Raw genomic sequence first — 27,193 nt, forward strand, 5'->3', positions numbered from 1 at the left:
AACTGGAATCCTCTAGCCCCTACAGAGGATGAGTCTGTATTTCTGGATGCTTTTGGTTCCCGTCCTTCCACCTCTTGGGTTTCTCCACCTTCTGATCCACTTATGGCACTGGTGGCTCGAAAAGCTTGGTCAGCTCCGGATACAGTGGAACCAGCTCCGAGGAGCCCTCATAAATTCATCACAGCACCCCAGGATAAGCAATTCCGTACTAAAGGTGTTCCTGTTGATGCCATGGTGGTAGCAGCAGCCACCAAAAAAGAGTTAGCGGAGACCTCTTCGTCTGTCCATCCTCCTAACAAGGAGTCTAGGATGATGGACAGATATGGGAAGCGAATGTTCGCTTCAGCGACCTTCTCTATGAGGTCACTGAACTCCTTATGTCATTTTACCTGGCTTCAGAGGGATCTCCTTAAAGAGCTCGGAGATACCCTTCAAGATCCATCAGCTGAGGGAGCTCAAGCTAAACTAGCTTCCCAGCTGGTGACGCTTAATTCTGTAGTTAACTCCTCCATGAGGCTCATTTCCTATGCAGCCGATGGTGTGAGTAGAGCCGCAGGTACAGGTGTGGCCCTTTGGAGGCATGCATGGATGCGGCTGTGTAACTTTGCAGAACCCTTTCGAGCGTCTTTCACCAACACCCCCTTTGATGTTTCCTTTCTTTTTGGACCACAGGTTAAAGACACTTTGACTAGGTGTGAGCAAGAAGGCAAGTCTCTCTCTGTCGTGGGAGTCCATTTTTCCACTCCCTCTAGACCTTACCCCAAAGGTCAGAAGAGTGGCAAGATGTGGTTCCGAAAATCCCAGGAAGCCTTGCCTGACACACGTAGCAATTTTTCCTCCAGAGGCAGAGGGGGAAACAATAATAACAGACGCCGCCCTCATGGCAGAGGGGGTCCGCAGAACCAGGGCAACAGAGAATCTTTCTCTGATAAGCCCTTTCAGCATCACTGAAGGGTTGCCCAGCTGCTCACCTCTGGAGGCAGTCGGGGGAAGACTTTCACTGTACCTAAAAGCCTGGCAAAATTTAATGCAAGACAGATGGGTACGGTCCATTATATCCGGAGGTTACAAAATTCCCTTCCATCAACCCCCCCCTTACCGTCAAAGAAATCCCTTCCAGATGTTCCACCCAATCTGAAGGACCAAGCAGTAATAGAAGTTTCAAAACTGCTAGAAAAAGAGTCATCCAGGAAGTCCCGGCAGACCAGCACGGAACTTACTCAAGGTTCTTTTTGGTACCAAAAAAGACAGGGGACTGGAGATCGATTCTGGATCTCAGCAGACTAAACAGGTCTGTACAAAGAACAAAGTTTCGGATGGTCACGCTACCCTTTCTGGGTCAGGACAATTGGATGTGCTCAATAGATCTTCAGGACGCGTACTACCATATCAAGATGGACAGGCACACCAGGAGATTTCTTCGCTTCCGGCTGGGAGCCAGTCATTATCAGTTCAGAGCTTTGCCCTTTGGTCTCACCACAGCCCCCAGGGTGTTCACCAAATGTATGGCAGTGGTCACGGCTCACCTGAGACATTGAGGATTCCAGGTGTTTCCATATCTAGATGACTGGCTCCTCACTGCTACTACCAGGCATCAACTCCTACAAGCCAGGGACTATACAATCACAATCTGCTCCCAGCTAGGCATTACAGTAAACTTTGAAAAATCTGCCTTGTTGCCCTGTCAATCTATCACTTACATAGGAGCAGACTTAGACACAAAGAACATGTTTGCAAGGCTACCGCTAGAAAGGGTGTCTACAATTCGTCAGCAAGTACAGATTCTAATGCAGAGCAAAAGGGTCCAAGTCAGGTTAGCCCTTCAAACTCTGGGTTCCATGGCAGCAGCCATTCTTCTAATCCCACTGGCCCGCTTTCATATGAGGATCCTTCAGTGGCTTCTGTAAACACAGTGATCTTTCCAAGAGCTGCCCATGTCTCACATGATCCTGATTACAGAAGCACGCAAAAGGCACCTTTCCTGGTGGATGGTCTCCCCACTAGTGACTCAGGGCAGACCCTTCATTCAGCCCCCTCCGGTAGCCATAGTAACCACAGACGTCCCCCTGATAGGGTGGGGGGGGGGTGTTATCTGGGCAGGACAGTACAAGGCACTTGGCAACCTCACAAGTACCATCTGCACATAAACGTTCTAGAAATGAGTCGTGCTCCTAGCATTGCAAGCCCTTCAGGACTCTCTTCCTTCCGGGACCATTGCAGTTCAAGCAGACAATATGTCATTGGTGTGGTACATCAACAAGCAGGGCGGAACCAGATCCTACCCCCTGTGTCGAGAAGCACTCAGACTGTGGCAGTGGGCGATTTCCTCCCAACATTTTCTGATTGCGACGCACATCCCTGGGAGGTCCAACGCCATAACGGACAGGCACAGCAGAGCTATCCTCATGCCTCACGAGTAGTCTCTGAATCAGGAAGTTGCGGATCTTATCTTCTACAAATGGGGACAGCCTTGCTGCGATCTCCTTGCCACCCCCTTCAACAGCAAATGCAGCAACTACTTCTCCCTTCTTCCGCTTCCAGGTCACACACCCAGAGACGCTCTAGTCCACGATTAGCCTCAGGGATGACTTTATGCCTTTCCTCCATTTCCCCTGATACCGATACTCATACAGAAAGCAATATCGTTGGGTTGCAAAATGATCCTCATTGCCCCCTACTGGCCTCTACAGATATGGTTCCCGTTCCTGCACCATTACCTTCTCGATCAGCCCTGGACTCTGGACCCGATTCCAGATCTACTGATTCATCAGTTAGGCGGGTTGCATCAATCCCTCCAAACTCTCCAGCTCACAGCTTGGTTGCTCCACTTGCAACCTTAGCCAGGCTTCCCAGCATTTCCCCGGCTGTACCTGAGATTATTGTCTCTTCTCACAAGTCCACAACCAGGAAAACTTATGCTAGTAAATGGAAACTTTTTTCTTGTTGTGCAGAGGCTAGGAACGTAGATCCCTTTTCAGCCCCAGTCCACGAAATTCTGGAATTCCTAGCACAATTTTTTCATTCCGGGTCTGCTTCAGCTACGATCAGGGTTCAATTAGCGGCCATTTCTAACTTTCATGTTATAATGTTAGAATTTGACAACCTGTCTCATAAGCTCTGAAAAGCTTTTTTGAGAGGGACTACTCTCCTTAGGCCTCCAATGAGAGATCCCCCTCCTCCTTGGGACCTTAATTTGGTCCTAACTTCCTTAATTCTGCCCCCTTTTGAACCAGCAGCGTCCTGCTCCATTAAGTTTTTATCTTGGAAGAAACTCTATCTGGTAGCTATTACTTCAACCAGACGCGTCTCTAAACTTCAGGCGCTGTGTGTTCGTCCTCCATACTTGGTTTTTGTAAGGACAGGGTTGTTCTGAGGACTAATCCTTCTTTTCTTCCTAAAGTCTGCTCAGAAAATAATTTAAACCAATCTATAGACCTTCCTGTATTTTTCCCTAATCACACCATCAAGGCAGAGTACAAATTACACCAATTGAACGTTCACAGACAATTGTGTTTTTACCTGCACAGAACAAAGGAAATAGGGAAGTCGGACCAGCTATTCCTTTCTTATGCCTTAGGCAAACAAGGTCTCCCAGTTTCCAAGGTGACCTTATCTAGATGGTTGTCTGACACTATTACTTTCATTTATCAGTTAAGGAACAGAGAGTTACCTATCAAACCACCGAAAGGTCATTCTACTACGGCCTTGGCCACCTCTGTAGCCTTCCAGTCTAGGTTGCCCATGAATTCTATCTGTGCAGCTGCTACGTGGGCAAATCCTCATACCTTTATTTCTCATTACAAGCTGGATATGGTCTCCAGGAGCAGAGCTGACTTTGGTTCCACTGTTCTGAAGAGTCGGTTGTAATGAGCCACCCAGGATATTAGGTGCTAGGGACAGTGTCCCAACCAGCAAGAACGAAGGCGAGATAGTCAACTTAACATAAAGAAGTTATGTACCTACCATAACGTTCCATGTTAGTTGTCTTCATCTCACCTTCTTTCTTGCGTCCCACCCTCAGTCTCCCTGTCCTATTGGACCGAGAGGAGTTCTTATTTCACTGGCTGGGTGTTCTCTGGTTTGTTTCCTCTACTGACTTAGAGAATATGGCAGGTATAGTCAACCTATTTGTTTTGGACTGTTTTTTCTCTTGCTATGTCTGGAGTTAGCTATTTCAAACGAGATCTGGGTAGCTATCGCTAGGCATCATGGGATAAGGGGTAGTCTCGAGCCAGTAAACAGAAAGAGATGCTAGCTGTACAGAATGCTCTGACAGCCTTCAAGGATTACCTTCATCCAGGACAACTAATGATAAAGACAGACAACACCACAGTTATGTGGTACATAAACAAGCAGGGGGGTACACATTCTTATCCCCTTTGCAGACTAGCCATGGCATTGTGGAACACGGCCTTGACCTATCAGATACAACTACAAGCTCAATTCCTGCCAGGAAAACTAAATACTTTGGCAGACGAACTAAGCAGAAATCTTATGGACCCACACTAATGGAAACTGAAACCACAAGTTTTCAAATAGGGGCACCCAGACATAGATCTTTTTGCCTCACCCCAGAACTGTCAGTTGGACAAATTCTGCACAAGAATTCATCACCAAAAAGCTTGGAAAGTTGATGCTCGTATCATTCAGCTGGAAAAAACTATCAGTCTATGCTTTTCCCCCTCTGCCTCTGCTCTACAAAGTTCTACTAAAAGTCAAACAGAACAAACCAAAAATGATTCTGATTGCTCCAACACTAGTACCCACTCCTGCGCAATGTGTCACACCTTCCTCCGTGGTACCTGCCTCAGACACCTTACTTACTGTCTCAGCAGAACTTCCAAATTCTGCACACTCAGCTCCAAACTTTGAATCTTGCAGCATAGCTAATCAACTAATTTCACCCTTGGCATTCCTCAGCAAACCAGTGATGGATTTCATTTTGGAGGCTAGAAGGCCTAGTACTAGAAAATCTTATGCTGAAAAATGGAAAAGATTCTGTGCCTGGAACCAATCGCAAGGAATAAGCACAGCAAAGACGAATATTCCTTAGATTCTGCAGTACTTAACTGAGATGCTTCACAAGGGCCTATCTTTTTCCTCCATAAAAATCCATGTCTCTGCCATTTCAGTTCATTACAACACAGAACCTCCCCTCTTCTCTCATCCTCTGCTAAAGCAGTATCTCAGAAGGGCCAAAAATTTAAGACCTCCCAGGAGAGCGCCAGCTCCTGCATGGGACCTCAATTTTGTTATAGAAAAACTCACTCTCCCTCCTTTTGAACCAGCTGCTACTGCAGACCTAAAATTTCTCTAAAGGAAAACAGCTTTTTTTTAGCAGTCACTTCAGCTAGAAGGATTTCAGAATTACAGGCTCTTATGGCAGTGGAGCCTTTCATTATTTTTCATCCAGACAGGGTGGCTCTAAGGACCAATCCATCTTTCATGCCTAAGGTGGTATCCAGTGTGGCTCTTAATCAGATCATTCATCTGCCAACTTTCTTCCCCAATCCACAGAACAAGGGTGAGCGGATTCTGCATTTCATTGGATGTACACAGACAACTTAGATTCTACTTAAACAGGACGAAATCTCTTAGAAAATCTGAACAACTATTGGTGACATTTGCTGCAGGGGCAGAGGGAAAGGCTATTTCAAAGCAGACTATTTCCAAATGGATAAGCCATTGTATTCATTTCTGCTATATGCACCATGATAAACCTATCCCCAAGGGGATCAGGTCTCATTCCACCAGGGCTGCATCTACTTCTGCAGCCTTTCTCAGAGGGGTTCCTACCAGGGACATTCTAGAAGCTGCTACCTGGAGCTCAGTTCATACGTTCACCAAACATTACCATTTACCTCTCTTCTCTAAATCCAGAGCTGGCTTTGCCACTACTGTCCTGCAGGGCCTTATAGCTGCTCCTAATGCTGTATAAATCCATCCTCCCAACCATAGCTTTGGGATTCTACCCAAATGTAATGACTGCAACAGTGAAACACGAAGAACATAGTACAGTTGTGTACACTTACCATAAATGTAGATGTTCGAGTGTATTCACTGTTGCAGTCCTGGTTACCCACCCTCCAGCCCCGTTTTTCTCTTACTATACCTCTCCTTTCTTTTACTATGCTTAAAAGCCTTTTTGGGTGTATTTGCTTTTGTTTGGAGGTATATTTTTTGTGTTTTAAATTTATATATATATATATATTTTTTTTTTTTTCCTGCTCCCCATTTGGGGGGCACCTGACATCTGGGGCAAGAAAAACTGATGTAATGGCATCGGCTGCATGTTTTATACTCCTGACGACCTGACGTCATGGAAGAAGGGACAGCAACTGACGCAGGACCCAAGACTTTGTTAATCAGGTCGACTGAGGGCAACCTGCCAGCAGATTACCCAAATGTAATGACTGCAACAGTGAACACACTCAACATCTACATTTATGGTAAGTGTGCACAACTGTACTTTTCCTGATCGGGGGTGTGTGTGTGTGTGTGTGTGTGTGGGGGGGGGGGGGGCATTTCCAGGGAAAGACAATCCAAGTGCATGGTCCACTTCAGAGGCCCACCTGCATATCAACGTTCTGGAACTGAGAGCGGTGCTGTTAGCGTTGCAGGCTTTTCATTCGGTTCTCACTTCTGGGACAATTGCAATTCAGTCAGACAACATGTCAGTGATCTAGTATATCAACAAGCAAGGAAGAACCAAGTCCTACCCCCTGTGTGAAGAGGCTATGAGAATTTGGCAGTGGGCGATAGCTTCCAACCACTTTCTGACAGCAACACATATCCCGGGGAGCTCCAGTGTAATTGATGAAAAACTGAGCAGATGCATCCTCCTGCCTAACGAGTGGTCCCTCAATCCCCAGGTGGCAACAGAAATCTTCAGCCACTGGGGCCAGCCTTGCTGCGATCTTTTCGCCTCCACATCGAACAAGAAGTGCAGCAGCTATTTCATCCTGTTTCCCCTGGAGGGGGAGTCCCCGAGGGAGATTCTAATCCACAGTTGGCCCACGGGACTTATTTACACTTATCCTCCCATTCCCCTGATTCCACAATTCCTAAAGAAAGCTCTTCAGTTCAGATGCAAGGTGATCCTCTTAGCCCCGTTCTGGCCTCGACAAGTCTGCTTCCCATTCCTTCGGCCTCACCAAGTATACCTGCCATGGATTCTGGACCTTCTTTCAGATCTGATTACTCACCCCAAGGGTTGAGCCACCCGAATCTGTCCAGTCTCAAGCTGACAGCTTGGTTTCTCCACTTCCGTTAGTTGCCAGGCAAGCTAATCTCACCTGTTCGAGACATCATTCTGGCCTCTCATAAACCATCCACTAGAAGACTATATCAGGATAAATGGAAAAGGTTCTCCAGCTGATGGTAAGGATAACATGCTAGACTCGTATTCGGCTCCAGTGACTGCGGTACTGCAATACTTGGCTAAGTTTTTGATAATGGAGCTGCTGCCTCTACTGTACAAGTACACCTGGCACTAATTTCTACAATGGTATAGATGGCACCCCTCTCATCATCTATGCAAAGCCTTTCTTAAGGTTAACCTTGGGTATCATGCCCCCTGTCAGACAGCCTGTGGAACCATGGAACCTCACCTTAGTTCTTCAGTCTTTGACTCAAAGACCCTTTGAACCCGCAGTGAAATGTGGCCTAAAGTTCTTATCCTGGAAATAAACCAAAACAGTGGTCTGAGTGCCCAAAATTAAAACTAGTAAACTTGGAATAAGGCACAAACAGAGCTCAGCAAACGGACAACTTCTTTAATGGACACAAGCACAAATAAATCCACAGCAAACAAACTCACAGCAGCACAGTAACGCTGTACAAGTAAATCCACATACGTTTTCGTCAAAATAACTTCATCAGATATCTAACCTCTCTTCCTTTGATGAATAAATAAACAAATCTAGATCAAATGAACCAATGGATAAACAGATTCAATTAAACATGTAAAATGCATTGAAACACATGGACCTTAAAAGTAAATGAATCTGAATGTTAAAACCAAATAAATAAATAAATATGTATATATATATATATATATATATATTTTGTTGTATAAAATACTTCAAATATAAACCTTGGTTAAAAATATATATAGAAAGTTTCATATAGATATTACAAACACAAACCTGAAATGCTTCTAAAATGTTTTTTTTTTTTTGAAGTAAAGCTAAACTGAATCTAAATAAAATGAAACAGCACCATCTAGTGGAAATTAAATTAAATGCATGTTCATCTTGTTAAAAAATTATTATATAAAAATGAACCATGAAATTCTTACATATACAATATGAATAAATAAAACAAAATTATTTAAAAGTTAAATGTAAATATAAATATAATATTGTTATAAAAAATATTATAATTTAGCAGATCTCAATTTCAGCACAGGTTTCAAGGATAACATTTCATTTAAACCAGGGAAAGAGCTTACATCCAGAATAATTTGCCAATATAGCTCCCTATATTTCAAATGAGTCTCCCAAGGCCCTCCCCTGGGATCACGTGGGACCACTTCGATGACAAAAAATTGGAATTTAGCTTTGTCACAATTATTTTGATGTTTAAACAGAGCATTATTATCTTTTCTTTTCCTCATCTCATATAAATGCTCATAAATTCTCTGCCAAGTTTCCTCTTGGTCTTGCTAACAGAGAGTCACAGAATTCACATGTAGCAATATAAACCGCACCTGTGGTATTACAATTGGCAAAACCTCGAGTAGTAATCTTCAAAATAATAGAATCACCTTCCTTAATATTAACACAATATGGGCAACGCCCACATTTTCGTGGCCCTTTTATATTATTACTAATGGGGTTACTGAAGTTTGCCCCCTCCAATATATTCTTGATATTGCGTCTCTTCCTATATATACATTTAAATGGTTTCTCAAAAATATGGTTCAAATCGGACAAACTAGCAAATTTATTCCATTCTTTACTAAGAATACTTCTCACCAGAGTACTCTCACCATCAAAGTTGGTAAACATGGCAGAATGAAAACCTTTTTCTAAAGTTGTAACTTTAGCAGTGTTTGCCTCAATATTTTGTACTTACAGAATAGGTAGGGGTATCCCCAAAATTGGAGCAAATCTTCCTGCTCTCCCTTCCTTAACCTCTACAATAACTGACGTTAATAGATCTATGGGGTAACCCCTTGCTCCAAACATATCTTTAATAACTAGATTAGTTTATTTATTCATCAAAGGAAGAGAGGTTATGTATCTGATGAAGTTATTTTGACGAAAACGTATGTGGATTTACTTGTACAGCGTTACTGTACTGCTGTGAGTTCGTTTGCTGTGCTGTGCTGCTGTGATTTAGTTTGCTGTGGATTTATTTGTGCTTGTGTCCATTAAAGAAGTCCATTTGCTGAGCTCCGTTTGTGTCTTATCCTGGAAATCCTTGTTCTTAGTAGCCATCACATCAGCCAGCCGGGTCTCGGAACTGCAGGCATTGTGTACCAAGAGGCCCTATCTGGTCTTCCATAAAGACATAGTATCACTCCAGACAAAATCCATCCTTTCTTCTCAAAGTTGTTTCTGAATTTTCCATTAGTCAGACCATTGACTTGCCAGTGTTCTTTCCCAATTCTTCCAATAAAGGAGAGTACTGCCTACACTCCTTGGATATACATAGGCAACTGAGATTTTACCTAGACAGGACCAAACCTATCCGTAAGTCTGAACAGCTTTTCATCTCCTTTTCTGGGCCTAGAATGGGAAATGCTGTTTCCAAGGTTACATTATCAAAATGGCTAAAAGACTGCATACATTTCATCTATTCCCTCATAAAAGAATCTATGCCTAAAGTTAAAGCTCACTCCACTAAATCTATGGCAACGTCTGTAGCTTTCCATTTTAGGGCTTCCATGGATGACGTTTGCGCAGCGGCCACTTAGGCTAAGCCTCGTACCTTTATCAGTCGTTACAAATTGAACTTGGACTCCAGAGGGAGAGCTGCTTTCGGCTTAATGGTACTCAGGAATGTTCTTCCATAAGGGCCGCCCATGGACCTCAAGGTAGCTTGGGATTCTGTTGCATCAGGGATGAATGGAAAGAATATTAACAACATCAGATAAAGAAGTGGTTTTACCATAACGTTCCATCTGTGTTGTTCATTTTCTTTCATTCATCACTTCCCACCCTCCTTCCCCCTCCAAAGGCTCCTGAGGGATGCTTTGGGTCCAAGTGGTGTCCTAGGGTATTTGCACAGAAGTGGCCTCGGCTTTACTGCTCTATCTCTAGAAAACTTGACTTGAGGCAACAGGGATAAGGGCATTCTGGGTAGAAGCTTAGCTCGAGAGTTTTTGGCTGGCGCGAGCTTGGTAAAAAGGTCGACTCTGTTCCGAGGGCTCGGAACCGAACCCATCAGTGATGGATGAAAGAAGATGAACAACACAGATGGAATGTTATGGTAAGAGATAACTTCTTTTTTATAAATCTCAAAACAAAGATTTGTCCCATAAAGTAAAAAGTAATTCTACAAGAGCCATTGCAACCTCTCATTACAAACAGTTCTGAAGAATATTCTTCCTTGACCCACCCAAGCAAGATGGTGCTAGGGACACTGTCCTAACCTGCTAAGAATGAAGGCGAATAGGACATCACCACATAAAGAAGTTATGTACTCACCATAATGTTCCATGTGTGTTGTCCATCTCGCCTTCATTCTTAACATCCCACCCTCCTTCCCCCAGCCCTTTGCTCCTGGAAGACTGAGTTGATGCAATTAGCTATTAATGTTCTCTGACCTTCTTGATTGCTTTATAAGGTATTAAACAACGTTTATTTAGTATTATCTTTATATCTGCAAACAAGAACTGGGGAGCTCTCCTAATGCATGATGGGACAGGGTTTTTAGCCACAAGCTAGTGGAAGTCCTCAAGCTTGTGTAGAAGGCCAAGTCGGATCCGAGCCCAACCTGCTAAGAATGAAGGCGAGATGGACAACACACATGGAACGCTATGGTGAGTACATAACTTTTTTCCTAAAATAGGTGTTTAGTTCTCAAAGGCTAGGGCAGTTTGTAACACTAAACTTTTTGTTAGTTTTGTTCTTTTTCTGCCTGAATACTCTGAAATAGTTTGATTTTGATTTTTAATTATTTTAAATCCCCTATGCCCTAATTATGCTTTTATTTTGTTCAGGTGACTCTTGAAAAATGTTCTGCTTGTGCTAAACCAATCATGGACAGAATTTTACGTGCCATGGGAAAAGCATATCACCCACAGTGCTTCACCTGTGTTGCCTGCCATCGCTGTCTCGACGGTGTTCCCTTCACTGTTGATGCTTCCAGTCAGATTCATTGCATTGAGGACTTCCACCGGTGAGAGAATGAGGCTTTTTCCTTTTCAATTTAAAGTTTCTGCATGTGTTTAGTTTCTCATTAGTGGCTGAATCAGACAGTAATCATATCCCAGATTTAGGTCATGTGGCACTTGCTTTGAGGTGCTGTGTGTATTAGATATGTGGCACCTAGGTGTTTTTCTGCCTTCTCTTCTCAAAGCTGTTCTAAAGATTTGAAAACTCTGTCTTGCTCACATATGGCATGTGCAGCCCACCAGTCATCAGTTCTTTTTAACTACTTACCCACTGGGTCTCAATTGGAATACCACCTCATAATGCTTAAGCATAGGCTTTTCCATTTGCGGCTGTAGACACTGAGGCAGTGTTCAGGGATTACTCCCTTATTTTGGCTACGAGCACGGTTTTGAGTGTTACTGCTGCCAGCAGTCAACCCAGCTGCGAAAAACACAAGTGCTGAAGCTTTTAGCAAAGCTTAACAGGTGATAGAAATTGAAGTCCATTGCAGAGGCCAGATGGCATTGCTTGTCCTGAGATTCGAGTCAGAAGCATGAGATCTTATAAGCTGCATGAAATTCATGGTCATCCTGAAGAGGTGTCTTAAAGCAAACTGTCTGGGGTTCAGTCTTTCATTCTTTTTGGGGTCCATTGTTCTGTTATAAACTGTTTCCTCACACATTGATTGTCATCTTAATTGTGCACTGGGTAAAACTGGGAGGCTTCATCTTTGAACCTAATCTTGTGATTGCACGCTGATTTATTGCTGCCCCACCTTGTATACATAAGAGTGTCTCTCCTCTGCTTGCGGGTCATGCACATAGAATATTTGAAGTATTAATACTTGTATCTGAAATTGTAACAGGTAATATAACTGGCAGATTTCCTCCCTAGATCTCCTCTGAAAATTACAGTGCTCAGGTGGTGTGATGCAGTTAACAAAATGGGGAAAAAAGTAAATAGTTGCTTTCTTATAGGTATGCTGGCATTATTCCTTTTAGTCCCTGGGACCCATTTCTGGGTTTTAAGCATTGGGCTTGGGGGATCAGCTGTCCATCTCCATTTGAGTATTTTATCATTTGCCATGAAGGGTAAGTCAGCTACTGCTGGTTCTCTGGTATTAGTGTTAAGTCCCATTACTTTATCCATCCCTGTGTTGGAATTTCAAAGCTTGTTCAGCTCTTGAGGTGGAGTGAGCTAGCTGTAGAGAATGTGCATTAAGTCCATTTGCCAGTACTGAGCTATATATCCTAAACTGTCTTCTTTGCCCGTCGCTTCCTTTGGTACATGGCTTTCTGCTGCTTGATTTTGTCTGCAGCTGCAATGTGGCCTTAACATTTCTTTGAACACTGAAGAGTGCTTTAGCAAGATTTTCACTATAGAAGGGAGAATCTGTTTAGTGTGTGCTCAGACCCGTTTGTATCCAAGAATGTCACTTGTTCTGAGACTTGCAATAATCAGGCTTCCATCACTAGCTGACTTTTTTGAAGATGCTGTACTGCTTTTGTAATCTTTGCTGAAATAACTACTTAAGTTTCACCAAGAAAATATTTAAATGTTTTCTGGGTCCAGCTAACCTGTGAAGTAGGAGTTTTATTCATTTGTTAACTGGGTTTAACCCTCTAGGCACAAGCCTCCTCATATTTTTTTAAGAGACCTGGATATGCTACTTTAAGTGAAGTGAGTGGCTATGACACACAGAAAAATGGAGACTCAGGGAACCAAACTTTGACCTATAGGATGTAGCTTTTTAGCCTATAGCCTTAACACTAGGAAGCCCGTAGATTGCATACTATTGTGAATTGTAGAAAATTATTAAAAAAGTTCTACACAATAATACTGAAAATATTGTACAAAAAATATAACTAGGGGTTTTTTAAACATAATACATAATCCTGACATGGATTCAATACTTAAATAACTATTTGGCATAACTTCAGGTGCAAGACACTCAGCGACTTGGGAATCAGTTCAGCAAGGAAAAAGTTGATCTCTAAAGAGACAGGATCTCTTTTTCCTGCACAGTGAATCGCCCAGACATTAATAAAGCATGGCAGGTCAAGAAGTGGGAATAAATCAATAAACATGGTTTTGTAGATTGAAGAGTGACCATTTTTTTTTTAATATTTCAGCAAGTGCTAAAAGGTAGCTTGCTGGGATGTGCCTTCATCATCAAGGTCTGTGTTTTAATGCTTTTCAGTTAAAATATTAAAAGCTTTTTTTCTTCTAGGACTGGGAATAAATAAAGGCATTGCAGTTATGATAAACATGTTATGAAGCAGGACGGATGAGAACAATAGTAAAGTATAACCTCTGCTTAAGTCGCCTTTCAAGTCTAATTGAGTATAGTGGTTGTTGGGGGTGGGGGAGTCTGTTGTAACTCCCACACCTATAATTACCTCAGCTGTAGTTGACCTACACAAAATGCACATCTGTGTATTGTACACAACATCCACGGCAGCATCTGTAATTATACTTATTAGTTTGTAGTGCTGGTGACTCCCAAAACTGAAGTCAGAGAGGTTCATAGCATTCTACACCAATGGTATGTGCCAAATTTTCATACACAAGACACCTCACATGAGATTACTGGGTAATGTTGCTTTGCACTGAAGTTTGGCAGCTGTAGGAATGAATATGGTTATAGTACTGATGATATTACATTAAAAGTGCAGCTGAGAAGCAGCCCAGTGTAGATACACACTGTTCCCTTTGCTATCACATTGTGCTAAACATGAACCATTTGGAGAAATTAAACAGCTATTTCAGTATTGTGTAAATTCATTATGGGATACTTTTTTCCTATGAAAGTTCTTGGCATTTGATGACCTGCAACCAAAATCTGTAATCAGGTCATTTGATAGTGTAAAATACTTAAGGCAGTTGGCATTTCCTCCCATCTCAAACAAGTACAAGTGTGAAGTATCTTAAAAAGTAAAGTATCCTAAAAATATCTTGGGTCGCATTTGAAAATCTTTGGGTACACTGTAGTCCTGTTTCAGTGAAACTGTTCAGTAATATTTTTTTAGTGTATGGATTTGTAGTAAGTAACATAAAAGAATCCAGTGTGTTTTTGTTATTATTTAATAACATATTAAAATCATTCTTTTAATAAAATATTAAAATCATTCAGTTGGTCCATACTAAAAACCCTACTCCTAGATGATGCTGTGAGCTATTTTAATAACTCTTCCTAGATACCCTCAACAACATAGCACCACTTAGAACAAAAAGAATAAAGGCTAATCATGCTTCCAGGCTAACCAAATCCACCAAACAAATGCTACAGATTTGAGACAGAGCATGGAAGGGTTGGCTAAAAAGTAGAACTGACACAAATCTCCAAAATTTCAGGCGATTACGTAACAAAGCAAAAAAATCAGTCATTGCCGATAAAAAAGCTTACTTTTCACTGCAACTAACCAACTGTAAAAACAACCCAAAAATCTTTTGGAAAACCATCACATCTTTACCCTTGGTTCAACACCCCCCCCCCAATACACAGACGAGACTCCAGCTGAAGTGGCCAGTATGTTTAATACCCATTTCATTGATAGCATAGCTAAACTAATCACAAGCCATAACTCTAGTACAAATTCAACCTTTGTTCAAACTACAAATAACTACAATAACACCTCTTCCCCACCCTATCAACAAAAGCCATTAACCCTTCAAAGTCAAACCTATTTGTCCCTAGAGGAGTGGTTCCAGCCCAGCAACTTGTAGTTTATTGGCCATTTTGAGTCATTTCCTGGCTCTTTTCCAACCCCCTGCTATAAAGCCCGTTTTTGTGTGCTTTTGCGCTTGTATACGACTCAGCACAGCTCCTCGTGGTGTCCTGCAGAGTTCTACAAGCAGCAGAGAGTGAAAGAGTGACTTTCCTTGATTTTTATGTATTTTTTCTGGCTTTCGTTTTAATTACTGTATGTCGACTGCATTTCGCCTAAAAAACAGCTCTGCATATTGTTTATACTGTACCTGTGTTGACTCTAAACTGTTTGCACTTTAAAAAGTTATTTTTTGTTTAATTTAATTGTTAGGCTAACACACTCAAGTGCGCTAGCCGTTTTATAGCATTTACTGTTTGCTTCTGTATCGTTTTCTTCTGTCTCTGTAAAAAAAAAAAAAAAATATCCTTGTTTTCCCACCTTACTGAACTAGAATAGTCCAGTCTTCAGATTTTGCTGATCTCTGGGCTTTTGTCATAGTTCCTGTGCTATCCATATCCTTATTTGGATAAGAGGAAGCTTCTTTGTTCACCAGTGGGAGTGGGGAGCACTGAGCAACCTATTTGTCCCTAGAGGAGTGGTTCCAGCCCAGCAACTTGTAGTTTATTGGCCATTTTGGGTCAATTCCTGGCTCTTTTCAACCCCCTGCTATAAAGCCCGTTTTTTCGCGCTTTTGCGCGAAGTTGCTCATAGAGCAGCATCGGGCAGCGCCGGTTAATCAAGTTTAAACTATTTCTGGCTCCGTAAAGTCTGCTCTTCAATTTTTCCCTTAGAACTGCTCTACTTGCAATCTAAACAGCCTATTCTCTATCTGAAAAGCCCAGCACTTGCTCCTAAAGCATTTTTATACAGGTAAAACACTCTTAAACAAAAAGAAAGTACTTCATTCACCTAAATCCCCTTGAGTACCCATTTCCCTATAGGTCCTTTCTGACTCAGTTACACAGCAATCTTTTATACTATTCTAGCATGTCGAAGGATCAGTTGCTGGCATCCTCTCCTGTTCAGCTGGTGAATCTGGGAATCTTGAGGCAATGTTACAATTGCCTCATGTACACAGACAACCCTCTCCTCCTCCCAACAAATACAAATATATGTGAGAGATGCAGCTATATAGCCAAACTGGAGGCTGAGCTCTCTCAACTCAGTACTGGCAAAACCAGTCAGGAGGAGAAGGTAACCACGCACACCACAAACCCAGTCTCACATAGACCTATCACAACTGCAAACCAAACACATAAACACACAAAAACATACTCGGAGGCTCTGATTAAAAATCTACCAAAACAACAGAGGCCTCCAAAGCAGACACCCAAGCGACCACTACCTCAAGACATAGCACATGCAACACATAGTTCACAAAGTCAGTGTGCTAAACAGTCACAGCCCTTAAGGCCAAACAGCATGCCAGACACACTTGTAATAGGTGAATCCATAGTCAGACACACTGACGTCCCGCTCACCAGACTGAACAAGGAAAAGGTTACAGTAAGCTGCCTGTCGGGCGTTAGAATCCGCCACATAACACAAGCACTCAGGTCACTCCACAGCAAGTACAAATATGACTCAGTCATTGTCCATGCCGGTGTGAACGACCTGAGACGTACCTCCCTGGACTACATGAAAAGAGACATAGAGGAGCTCTCTGATTATGTAGCCCAGGCCGGTATGACCCTGACCCTGAGCAGCATCTTACCCTCACCAAGAATGATGCCACAGTACAAAGACAAAATGATCAGCTTTAACAATTGGCTTAAATACTGGTGCCATTCTAAGGGGATCCAGTGTCTGTCTGCTTGGGATGACATGCTTGACAAGCCACGCTGCTTCGCAAGGGATGGCTTGCACCTGTCACCCCTGGGCTTCCGGATATTGGCCAAGGCTCTTGTCACCCCCATAGTGCCTTTTTCAGGCAAGGCTCAAATGACAAACCTACCTCCCTAGAAAACACAAGTGGAAAAAAACTAAGGGTAATGCTGCTCAATGCCAGAAGTCTAAACCTCAAGATGCATGCTCTCGAAGCCCTCCTCAGTATGGAGAACATCGATGTCTGTGCAGTGACTGAAACCTGGTTCAAGGCTCCTGAGAGCACCCCAGCACTACCAGGTTTTACCTCATATCATGCTTTCCGGCCCTAAATCTTGGACCGAACCACAAAAGGAGGGGGAGTATCCATATTCATCAAAGATACCCACACCTCCAGGTTAGTGGCAACGCACGAAGCATCGGAGACCATCCAGGTGCAACTAACCATAGGCAAAACTGCCCTACAGTTTGTAGCATGCTACAGACCACCCTCTCAAACTCAGGAACCCCACACAGCCTTCCTGAAGACACTGGAGAGTATGAATGTTTCTCCAAATACCATCATATTGGGAGACTTCAACTACCCAAACATAGACTGGGAACATTACTCAAGCCCCAACACCCTAGCCCAAAGGTTCCTAGAATTCATAAACTCAAATGCGATGGAACAGCTAGTCACCATTCCCACAAGAGGAGATAATATACTAGACCCGATCATCACAAACATGGGGACAAAATGCTCCACACCGGAAGTATACCCCTCATTGGTGAGATCAGACCATAAATTAATCTCACTGGAAATCCACATCCCGCCCCCACCCCCTGCACAAAAGACCACAGTGAAGAACTTCTCAAAAGCCAACTTCACACTTCATAAGACTGAAGTGGTATCCTTCAAGGCCCCTGAGCCAGTGGAAACCACAACCCACACTGCTGAATCCTTTATAAATGCCTTCAACGGGCACCTTCAAGAATGCATGGATCATGCAATCCCAAATAAAACCAAGACCCATTCCCCCAAAGGCAGGCACCCGTTCTGGTGGACCCCAGCCATTAACAAACTTTACAACAGGAGGAGGAAGCTACTACATGACAGAGCAAAATCCCTAAAAGGGAAGGTATCTCTGATCAGTACTAGCAAAAAACTACGATCACTCATAAAATCATCCAAGGCCAACTTTGAGAGAAAAATCGCAAAAGACACAAAAGACCATCACAAGGCCTTCTTTAGCTATGTTAGAAACCTGGGTGGGAACTCCCAGATATGCTCAGAGTTAGTCCAAAATGACACAAAATACACTGAACCCACAGACATTGCCAACATTCTGGCAGACAGGTTCAGTGCAAATTTCTCCTCCCCCTTCCCCCCAAAAGGAGAAATATCTATCCCAGCAGAGTGTAGCCTCCCTAACATCTCAGATGCCCAGGTGAGAGCCACCCTCTCTAAAGCTAAAAACACAGCATCAATGGGACCGGACGGTGTCCCCGGGCTGTGTGCTACACGAACTCCAAGAGGAACTAAACCCACACATAAGGCTGCTGTTTAATCTTAGCCTTACTACAGGATATGTACCCAAAGAGTGGCGTACGGCAACAGTGGTCCCACTCCACAAAGGCGGTGCTTCTACGGATCCTGGAAATTACCACCCCATAAGCTTGACGAGCCTGGTCTGCAAAGCTATGGAAAGGATCATTATGAAACTCATAAACAAAGACATTGGGGACCTACAGACATTGGATCTTACCCAATTTGGCTTTGTCAAGGGCAGATCCTGCCTTTTGAACTTGGTCGACTTTTTTGAAACAGTCACTAAGGTCATTTATGAGGGTAAGGCAGTTCACACAGCCTACCTTGACCTTGCAAAAGCCTTCGACACAATACCCCACTCGGGCATCATAGACAAACTCACCAGCTTAAATGTAAACCCATATGTCACAAGATGGGTTGCAAACTGGCTCAAGGACAGAACCCACAGGGTCAGCGTTGCTGGAGCCATGTCAGACTCTAAGCCGGTCACAAGCGGTGTCCCACAGGGCTCAGTCCTGGGACCCCTCTTGTTCAGCATTTATTTTTCCGAGGTGCAGGCAAACATAGGAGGATTGTGGCTGACAAAGTTCGCAGATGACTGCAAACTGGACGCCATAATTGATACTCCAGCGGACACAAGCATCCTTCAGAGAGGCCTCATAGAAACGGATAATTGGTGCCAGAGCCATGGCCTTAAGCTGAACGCCAAAAAATGTATAGTCATACCCTTTGGGAAAAACAGGGTACCCACAAATTACCACATAGGTGGTAATCCATTAAGTTACGGAAGAGGTAATCCGGGACCTAGGGACCCAAGTTGACAGTAACCTCTCATTTGACACTCACATTGCCAAAGTGGTTAGGAAGACCTTCTATATTGCCCACCTTATCATGAAGGGATTCACATCTAGATCAAGAGAGGTCATTGTGCCCTGTACTCTTCTCTTATCAGGCCCATGATTGAGTACAATGCCCCATTTGGGATGTATCTTACCCGACACCTGCAGCAGTTGGAAAGACCCCAAAAGTTCCTCACCAAGAGGATAAAGGGTCTCAAACATATGTCGTATGCTGCCCGGCTGAAGAAACTCCAGCTCTATTCAGTCGCATACCGCCTACTCAGAGGTGATCTATGCCTGACGTACAAGGCCATGTCCAATCCGGAATTAATGGACATGCTCCACCTCAGAAAATCCAAATCCATCAGAGCCACGAGCAAGAGATTTGAACCTCAACACAGAAATAAATAGGACGTGCTGGAGGAACAGATTCATAACCCAGAGGCTCCCTACACTCTGGAACAGAATCCTAGTCCATGTTAGGCAGAGCCCCTCACTAACTCTCTTCAAGAGAAATCTTGACGAGTGGATGGGAGATCGTAGGTTTACCCCGGGGGGTCATCTCTGTGTCACTACTAGACAGAGGCACAGTAAACTAAACCCTAAATGGGCGTAGTATTCTCATCCTAAGGGGTGGTGATAACCACACACACTCTGGCTAGGCTTATAAATGCCCTAGGGCAGATAGCCTAATACGAACCTATGAACACCCTTTCTCTCTGCAGCCAGTACCTACTACATTCATTTATAAATTACTCCTCAAACTGAAACCCACCTCATCATCGTCTGATAATCTGCCACCAGAATACTTAAAACTCACTGCTGACTCATTAGCTTATCCAGCAAGTATACTAATCAGTCGATCTATTATGGAATCATATGTCCCCACCCCCTGGAAAACATCCATCGTAACCCCTTTGCGCAAAGGAGGTAATTCCAGTGAACTGACAAACTATAGACCCATCTCCATCCTTTGCCCCTCTATCTAAATGGCTTGAAAAGTGCATACACATACAATTGCTAAACCACCTTTCACATAATAATCTCCTCAAGCCCACCCAGCATGGCTTTAGGCCAGCACAGTACAACTACAAATTTCTTTCACAGACATAATCAACAAACCTAGGGACTCCAATTTATATGCCTCTGTAGTACTATTAGATTTGTCAGACATTTGACACAGTCTCTCATGACAAACTACTTCAGCAACTATTTTCAGTAGGTGGCTCTATACCCACCAAACAATGGATCTGAAGTAGTTAACTTCATTTATCTGTTGCCTGTGGGTATTCGGATCCATATCGGATCCAAACCGGCAACATTTTCCAAGCATCTGCTCCAAACTCCTCCCCTTACCCATAATCCCTCACATCTCCTACCTTCCCTCATATCTCCTTTGCTGCTTCATGCGTATGCATTGTGGTCTCTGTAGCTCCAAGTTGGGTATAGTAAGTGGAAGTTTTTTCTGATATATTTAGTATGCGTGTGTGGTCAATAATCAATCCTTTCCTCCCCTTCACTGTTCGTCGTTTTTTCTGTAATAAAAAAAAAAAAAAACAATTAGTAGTTTAAAAGTTAAAGTTAGTAAGATAGTGTGTAGCTCTAACCCGACCTTAGTGTGTGTGATAGTTTTGGTTTAAGTTTTTGCTGAGTGGGTTTTGCATGTGTGCAGGGTTCAACCCTAGGGCCTTAAAAGGAAGGCAAAGCTTGTAGCTAAGGACCTTCTACCAGTTTCTGCCTTGGACATGGCAACCTCGACATCAGCTCCAGTAGTTGATCAACCCCCCCCCCCCCCCCACCTCAGGCTGGGACTCAACCTCCCTCTAAGTCTTCAAGTGGGGACTAAAAGTAAAGAAAAGGAGAAGAAAGACAAGGGCAAGAGAGGGGATAGGCACCACAAGCGGTCTCTAGAGCGGGAGCCCTTTCCTAGCCTGCCTACCAAAGTAATCAGAACTACCTCTCCTCGGCTCCACTCCCCGAGGTTCTCCCCAAAGCCGACTGAGCCCTTGGACCCGAGGCCTTCTTTGAGGTCATCGCACCGATCAGCCAGATCAGAGTTGGTCGCCTCCTCGCGTTCGACTGAGTCTTTCGGAGCTAGACATGGGCAAGATGATGTGGAGGTTCATTCGGGCCCAAATCCAAATGAGTCTTGCCAGGCCCCTCTCCGGCCAGATAGGGGACCTCCATGCCCTTCTTCCATCCAATCTCTCCTTCCCCGATCCGACCTGTGGTTTCGGGGTTTATGGATTCGAGGATCCTCAGAACTGGGGGATGTTATGTAGTCCAATCTCGCCTACATTCTTACCCGTGGTTTGGAGCCGAATGTCCACTCCGACTCGGCCATACTTTTTAGCTCAAAGTCTTTCTATTGGCTGGGCTAAGATGGTATCCCATGCTGCACTGCTCTCTATCCCCTGATCTCGTTTGCTGCTTGTGTAGCTTTGATGTGGTCTCGCTCTTGGCTGTGGCAAAGTACCCTTTTTCTTCTTATATCAGAGAAGTTTTTTGCAAAAAAGCTATTTTAATAGCTATTGTGCGAGTTCTTGACTGTATTGTGGAAAAGTTGTGTTTTCTTTATTGCGTATTCTGTGGTATCCCACTAACTGTTTCCAACGGGCTAGGCCCATTTCATTTAAAGGTCCTAGTCTGTCCCCTTGCTTTCCTTGTGTGCTAAAGTCTTCCCTTGGACTAAAACTGTTTAAATTAGAGGAATTAGTCAGTCCTCACCCCTTGTATTTGTGTCTAAGGATCATTTGAGTTAGAGATCTTTGTGGTGGTCTATCTGTTGTTTGGCTTGTTCCCGTGCTTGTGGCTGTTTTGACCGTTGGTCTAATTTTCAGTTAGTTACTTGCTGTTGGTTAACTATGTCTAAAGATACTAAGGAGCATAAGCCCTCGGGCTTCAAGAATTGCTCCAAGTGCAGTTATAAAATGTCCATCACTGATGGACACTGTTTGTGTGTACTGTCTGGGAGCAATTAATTTCCAGGAATCGTGTAGTTTCTGTCATGCCTTTATCCCGCGTGTTCTTTAGGAAGGGAAGAACAAATTGATTTTGAAAGGACTTCTGAAACCCTCCTTCGAGGAGGGTCTGGAGACTGCTTCCAGCTCTAAGGCAAAATCTTCCAAAGCCAAAAAGCGATCGCCGGCTCCATCAGTATCCTCGGAGCCACCGGAGAAAATAGCAAAGTCTTCATCGACATCCTTGGCTCCATTGTCCTCGGGGCCGCAGGAATTGTCAGTAGTTATGGAACCTGCTTTGGTGCCAATTTTCTTGGAGCCTGTTCGGAGCCGGTCGCCTAGCATTAGGCTGGTATCCCCTCCTTGCAGGTCCCTTTCAGAGAGGAGGCCTCAATCTCCTTCCCTATCCTCCAAATCTTCCAGGAACCTGTCAGATGTGGACCTCAGTAGAGTGGTGCAGAGACTGGTGCAGAGACTTCTTCAGTCACCAGTACTGGCTAAATTGTTCTCGGCTCCGACCCAGTCGGCTCCGGAGCTGGTCCCTCAACCTGCATCGATACATCCTCCTCCGAGCACATCTCAGCTTTCAGAGCCGGAGTACTTGGCTCCGTGTGATATCCTTAGGTCGGTTCCGACAGCCCCTCCTGGCTTATCGGTTCCGACATCAGCTCTGACCCCGTCGGTGCCGTCCACGGGGTTCAGGACTTGGGATTCATTGGTCGGACCCGAGAGAGAGGCTTCTGGACACCTCTCTGCCGCTAGTCTCCCTCTGGATGCTTCGGCGCGGGGAAGCCTGACTCCTGTCTCTGCTTTGGAGACTGGTCGTTCTTCGGATCTGAGAGGACCAGCCTTCGAGGCCATGCGGAGTGTGCTGACCAGGTCGTCAGCGGCATCATACGTGACGGTCACCCTGTCCCCTACAACACTGGTGCAGGTCTCTGATAGTCATCTATCTCTGGACAACGGAGCCCCAAGGCCTCAGTGTAACCCCACGAGAGGAGCCACCCAGAAAGAAAACGTGCAAGAGGAGGCGCATAGATTCCAAGGATGAGTCTCTCACATCAGACACCGACCTTGAGGAATCAGAGGGGTCCCCTAAGTCATCCTCTGAGGATATTTCTTTCTCTGACATCCTAGAGATTTTGAAGCAAAGAGGTGACTGGCCATCCAAAGCCCCCTCCGAAGAGGAGTCTTGTCTTCCTGAAGGCCTTTGGTGCTCAGCCCTCCGCCTCCTGGGTATCTCCACCGTTCGACGAGCTTCTGGATTTGGTTTGTCGAAGGGTGTGGGAAACCCCTGACTCTGTGAAACCAATCCCCAGGAGACCCAATAAATTTTTGTCTTCTCCTGATAAGGAGTTTCTATACAAGGGAGTCCTTGTGGATGCCATGGTGGTGGCAGCTGCCACCCAGAAGGAATTAGCTGAGACTTCTTCCACCATCCATCCATCTCCCTAACAAGGAGTCTAGGACTATGGACCGGTACAGGAAGCGTACGTTTTCTTCAGCGACCTTTACCTTACAGTCACTGAATTACTTATCACACTTTACACGGCTCCAGAGAGATCTCCTAAAGGAGCTTGGAGATACTCTCACGGGTAACGTTTCTGAGGCGGTGGCCCAGAAGGTCAATGCTCAGATGTCTACCCTCAATTCTATTGCAAACTCCTCCATGAGGCTAATCTCCTCCTATGCAGCCAAGTGAGCGAGTAGGGCAGCAAGTTCAGGAGTTGCTGTTAGGAGGCAGGCCTGGATGCACCTTTGTCACTTCGCGAAGGCCTTCAAGTCTTCATTCACCAATGCCCCGTTTGATGGTTCCTCTTTGTTAGGAACCACGGTAAAAGACACTCTCACTAGGTGCGAGCAGGAGGGAAAAACTGTACCGTAGGAGTCCATTTTTTCCCTTCCCTCTAGGCCTTATCCCAAGGTCTAGAGGGGTGGCAAAATGTGGTTCAAAAAATCACAGAGGTGTTTTCCCGGTGCACAAGGTGAGCCCCCCTCCAGAGGCAGGTGAGGGGGTGGTTATTCAGGAAGACGCTGCCCTGGGGGCAGAGGAGGCCCTCGCAACCCGGGAGACCGCGATTCCTTTCATGGTTCTCCCTACCGCCGCTCCTGATGTGAGGCCCAACTGTGCGTTTCCAGAGCCAGTCGGGGGTCGAATCTCATTATACCCAGAGGCCTGGCAAGATATCACCCAGGACCAATGGGTTCTATGAATAATTTCCAGAGGATATGTCATTCCTTTCTCGTCAAAGCCCCCTCCAATCAAGAAAATCCCGAATGTTCCACCCAGTCAAAGGGATTACGCAGCTTCAGAAGTTTCAAAGCTGCTAGAAAAAGGAGCCATCCAACATGTCCCCTCAGACCAGATCAGATTAAGGACTTACTCCAGATTCTTTTTGGTGCAGAAAAGGACAGGGGACCAGAGACCCATTTTGGATCTCTGCTGATTGAACACCCACGTGCAAAAGTCCAAGTTCTGAATGGTCACGTTGCAGTCTATTCTCTCATTGTTGGGAAAAGAAGTGTAGATGTGCTCCATCGACCTCAAGGATGCTTACTACCAGATAAAGATGGACAGGGCATCCAGAAGTCACCTTCGCTTCCAGCTGGGAGCCAGTCACTTTCAGTTTCGAGCCCTGCCCCTTGGTCTCACCACAGCCCCCAGGGTGTTTACCAAATGCATGGCAGTGGTGACTGCTCACTTGAGACGTCAGGGATTCCAAGTATTTCCGTACCTGGACGACTGGCTCCTTACTGCCACCACCAGGCATCTACTACTTCAGACCAAGGATGCTACTATCAACCTATGTCAACAGTTGGGCATCACATTGAACTGGGAAAAATCTGCCTTGTTGCCCTCACAGCATGTCACTTTTATAGGCGCCGAATTAGACACCGTCCTCATGCGGGCGTTTCTACCACAGGAAAGAATCAGAGTCCTACAACAACAGGTTTAGGCCTTGCTCCCTCTGAGGAGAGTGAAGGCAAGATGGGTCCTCCAATTGTTGGGGACAATGGCTACTACGATTATGTTAGTCCCTCTGGCAAGGTTACATATGAGGCTCCTTCAGTGGTTACTCCGCCCAGTGGTCTCTTCAACGTCTTCCACTTTCTCACCCTATTCTACTCACAGACAGGTACAAACAGGATCTCAGTTGGTGGCTTCGCACCGACAACCTCAATGCGGGAAAGCCCTTTGTTCCTGCGCCCCTGGTTGCCACGGTGACCACAGATGCCTCCCAGATGGGGGGGGGGGGCATTATCTAGGCAGGACAGTCCAAGGCACGTGGCAAGAGCATGAGATGCATCTGCATATCAATGTCCTGGAGATGAGAGCTGTGCTACTAGCGTTGCAAGCACTTCAGAGTTTTCTTCCTCTCAGGACTATTGCAATCCACTTAGACAATATGTTAGTGGTGTGGTATCTGAACAAGCAGGGAGGAACCAAGTCATATCCCCTTTGCAGAGAGGCCATGTGAGTGTGGCAGTGGGCAGTGTCTTCCCAATGTTTTATGGTAGCAGCGCACATTCCGGGGAAATCCAATGTGATCGCAGACAGGCTAAGCAGAGCTATTCTGATGCCTTACGAGTGGTCCCTGAACTGTCAAGTTGCGGAGCAGATCTTCTGCAGGTGGGGTCAGCCTTGCTGCGACCTTTTTGCCAGCCCCCTCAATGCCAAATGCAGCAGCTACTTCACCCTGATCCCCCCTCAGGGGGAGTCACACAGGGATGCTCTAATCCATGATTGGCCCTCCGGTCTACTATATGCCTTCCCTCCGTTTCCCTTGCTGTCAAAAGTTATTCAGAAAGTGCAATCCTTGGGAAGGAAAATGATTCTGATTGCCCCACACTGGCCTCGTCAAATTTGGTTCCCCTTTCTCCATCCCTATCTCATGGACGCTCCTTGGATTCTGGACCCACAACCAGACTTACTGACTCACATGTCAGGGCAGCTCCATCCCTCTCTTCAGACCCTCCAGTTGACAGCCTGGCTACTCCACTTCCGTCATTAGTTAGGCTTCACCAATTTTTGCCGGAGGTGGTTCATATTCTATCTTCCTCTCATAAGCCTTCGACCAGGAAGGTTTATTACAGCAAATGGAAGAGGTTTTCAATCTGGGCACATGCCAAAGAGATTGACCCTTGCACAGCTCCAATTTCGTCTGTATTGGAGTTCCTGTCTATGCTTTTTAACCAGGGTTCAGCGGCCGCAACCATTAAAGTCCAGTTGGCGGCGATTTCTACCTTTCATGTCGCAGACGAACCTAGTCAAATGGCACATAGACTCTGTAAGGCTTTCTTGAAGGGCACTTTGTTGCTTCGTCCTCCGGTCTCGGAACCTGTTATTCCTTGGGACTTAAACTTTGTTCTACAGGGTCTTACTTTGAGCCTGCAGCCACTTGTAATTTAAAATTCTTAACTTGGAAGACTGTCTTTTTGGTAGCCATCACATCAGCCAGACGCGTTTCGGACTTTCAGGCTTTATCAGTCAAAAACCCCATTATTTGATTTTTCATAAGGACAGGGCTTCTCTCAGACCGAATCCCTCCTTTCTTCCCAAAGTAGTGTCAGTTAGTAACCTTAAGCAATCTATTGAATTGCCAGTGTTTTTTCCTCAGTTCTCAAACAAGGCAGAATTCAAAAAACTGGATGTGCACAGACAATTACATTTTTATTTGCACAGAACGAAAGACTTCAGAAAATCTGATCAGTTGTTTGTTTCATTTTCGGAAAACAGAATTGGGTCTCCTGTTTCCAAAGTCACGTTGTCCAGGTGGATTTTCAGTTGTATTTCTTTCATTTATACTTTGGGGGGGGGAAGATTTACCATTCCGGGTGAAGGCTCACTCTACCCGGTCTGTATCTACATCTACAGCTTTTCAGGCCAGATTGTCTATGGATGATATTTGTGCTGCGGCTACCTGGGTATCTCCTCACACCTTTGTTACTCATTACAAGTTAGATGTGGTATCTAGGGGCAGGTCTTCCTTAGCTTCCACAGTGCTCA

At 44.7% G+C, this 27,193-nt stretch overlaps 1 protein-coding gene across 10 annotated transcripts in view; it reads left to right on the forward strand.

Annotated features, from left to right (window-relative positions):
* The window catches only part of LOC122806545 (lipoma-preferred partner homolog), a 1,343,214-nt gene that overhangs the window by 1,117,478 nt on the left and 198,543 nt on the right, over nucleotides 1–27,193 (forward strand). For all 10 annotated transcript variants that reach the window (XM_044077065.1, XM_044077061.1, XM_044077067.1 and 7 more), the window contains one exon: nucleotides 11,171–11,349. In XM_044077065.1, coding sequence (XP_043933000.1) covers nucleotides 11,171–11,349 — 179 coding nt within the window. The remainder of the gene's footprint in view (nucleotides 1–11,170; nucleotides 11,350–27,193) is intronic.

The sequence above is a fragment of the Protopterus annectens genome, chromosome 7.part0 (genome assembly GCF_019279795.1).
Source record: "Protopterus annectens isolate FY-2018-M chromosome 7.part0, PAN1.0, whole genome shotgun sequence".
Taxonomy (NCBI): domain Eukaryota; kingdom Metazoa; phylum Chordata; order Ceratodontiformes; family Protopteridae; genus Protopterus; species Protopterus annectens.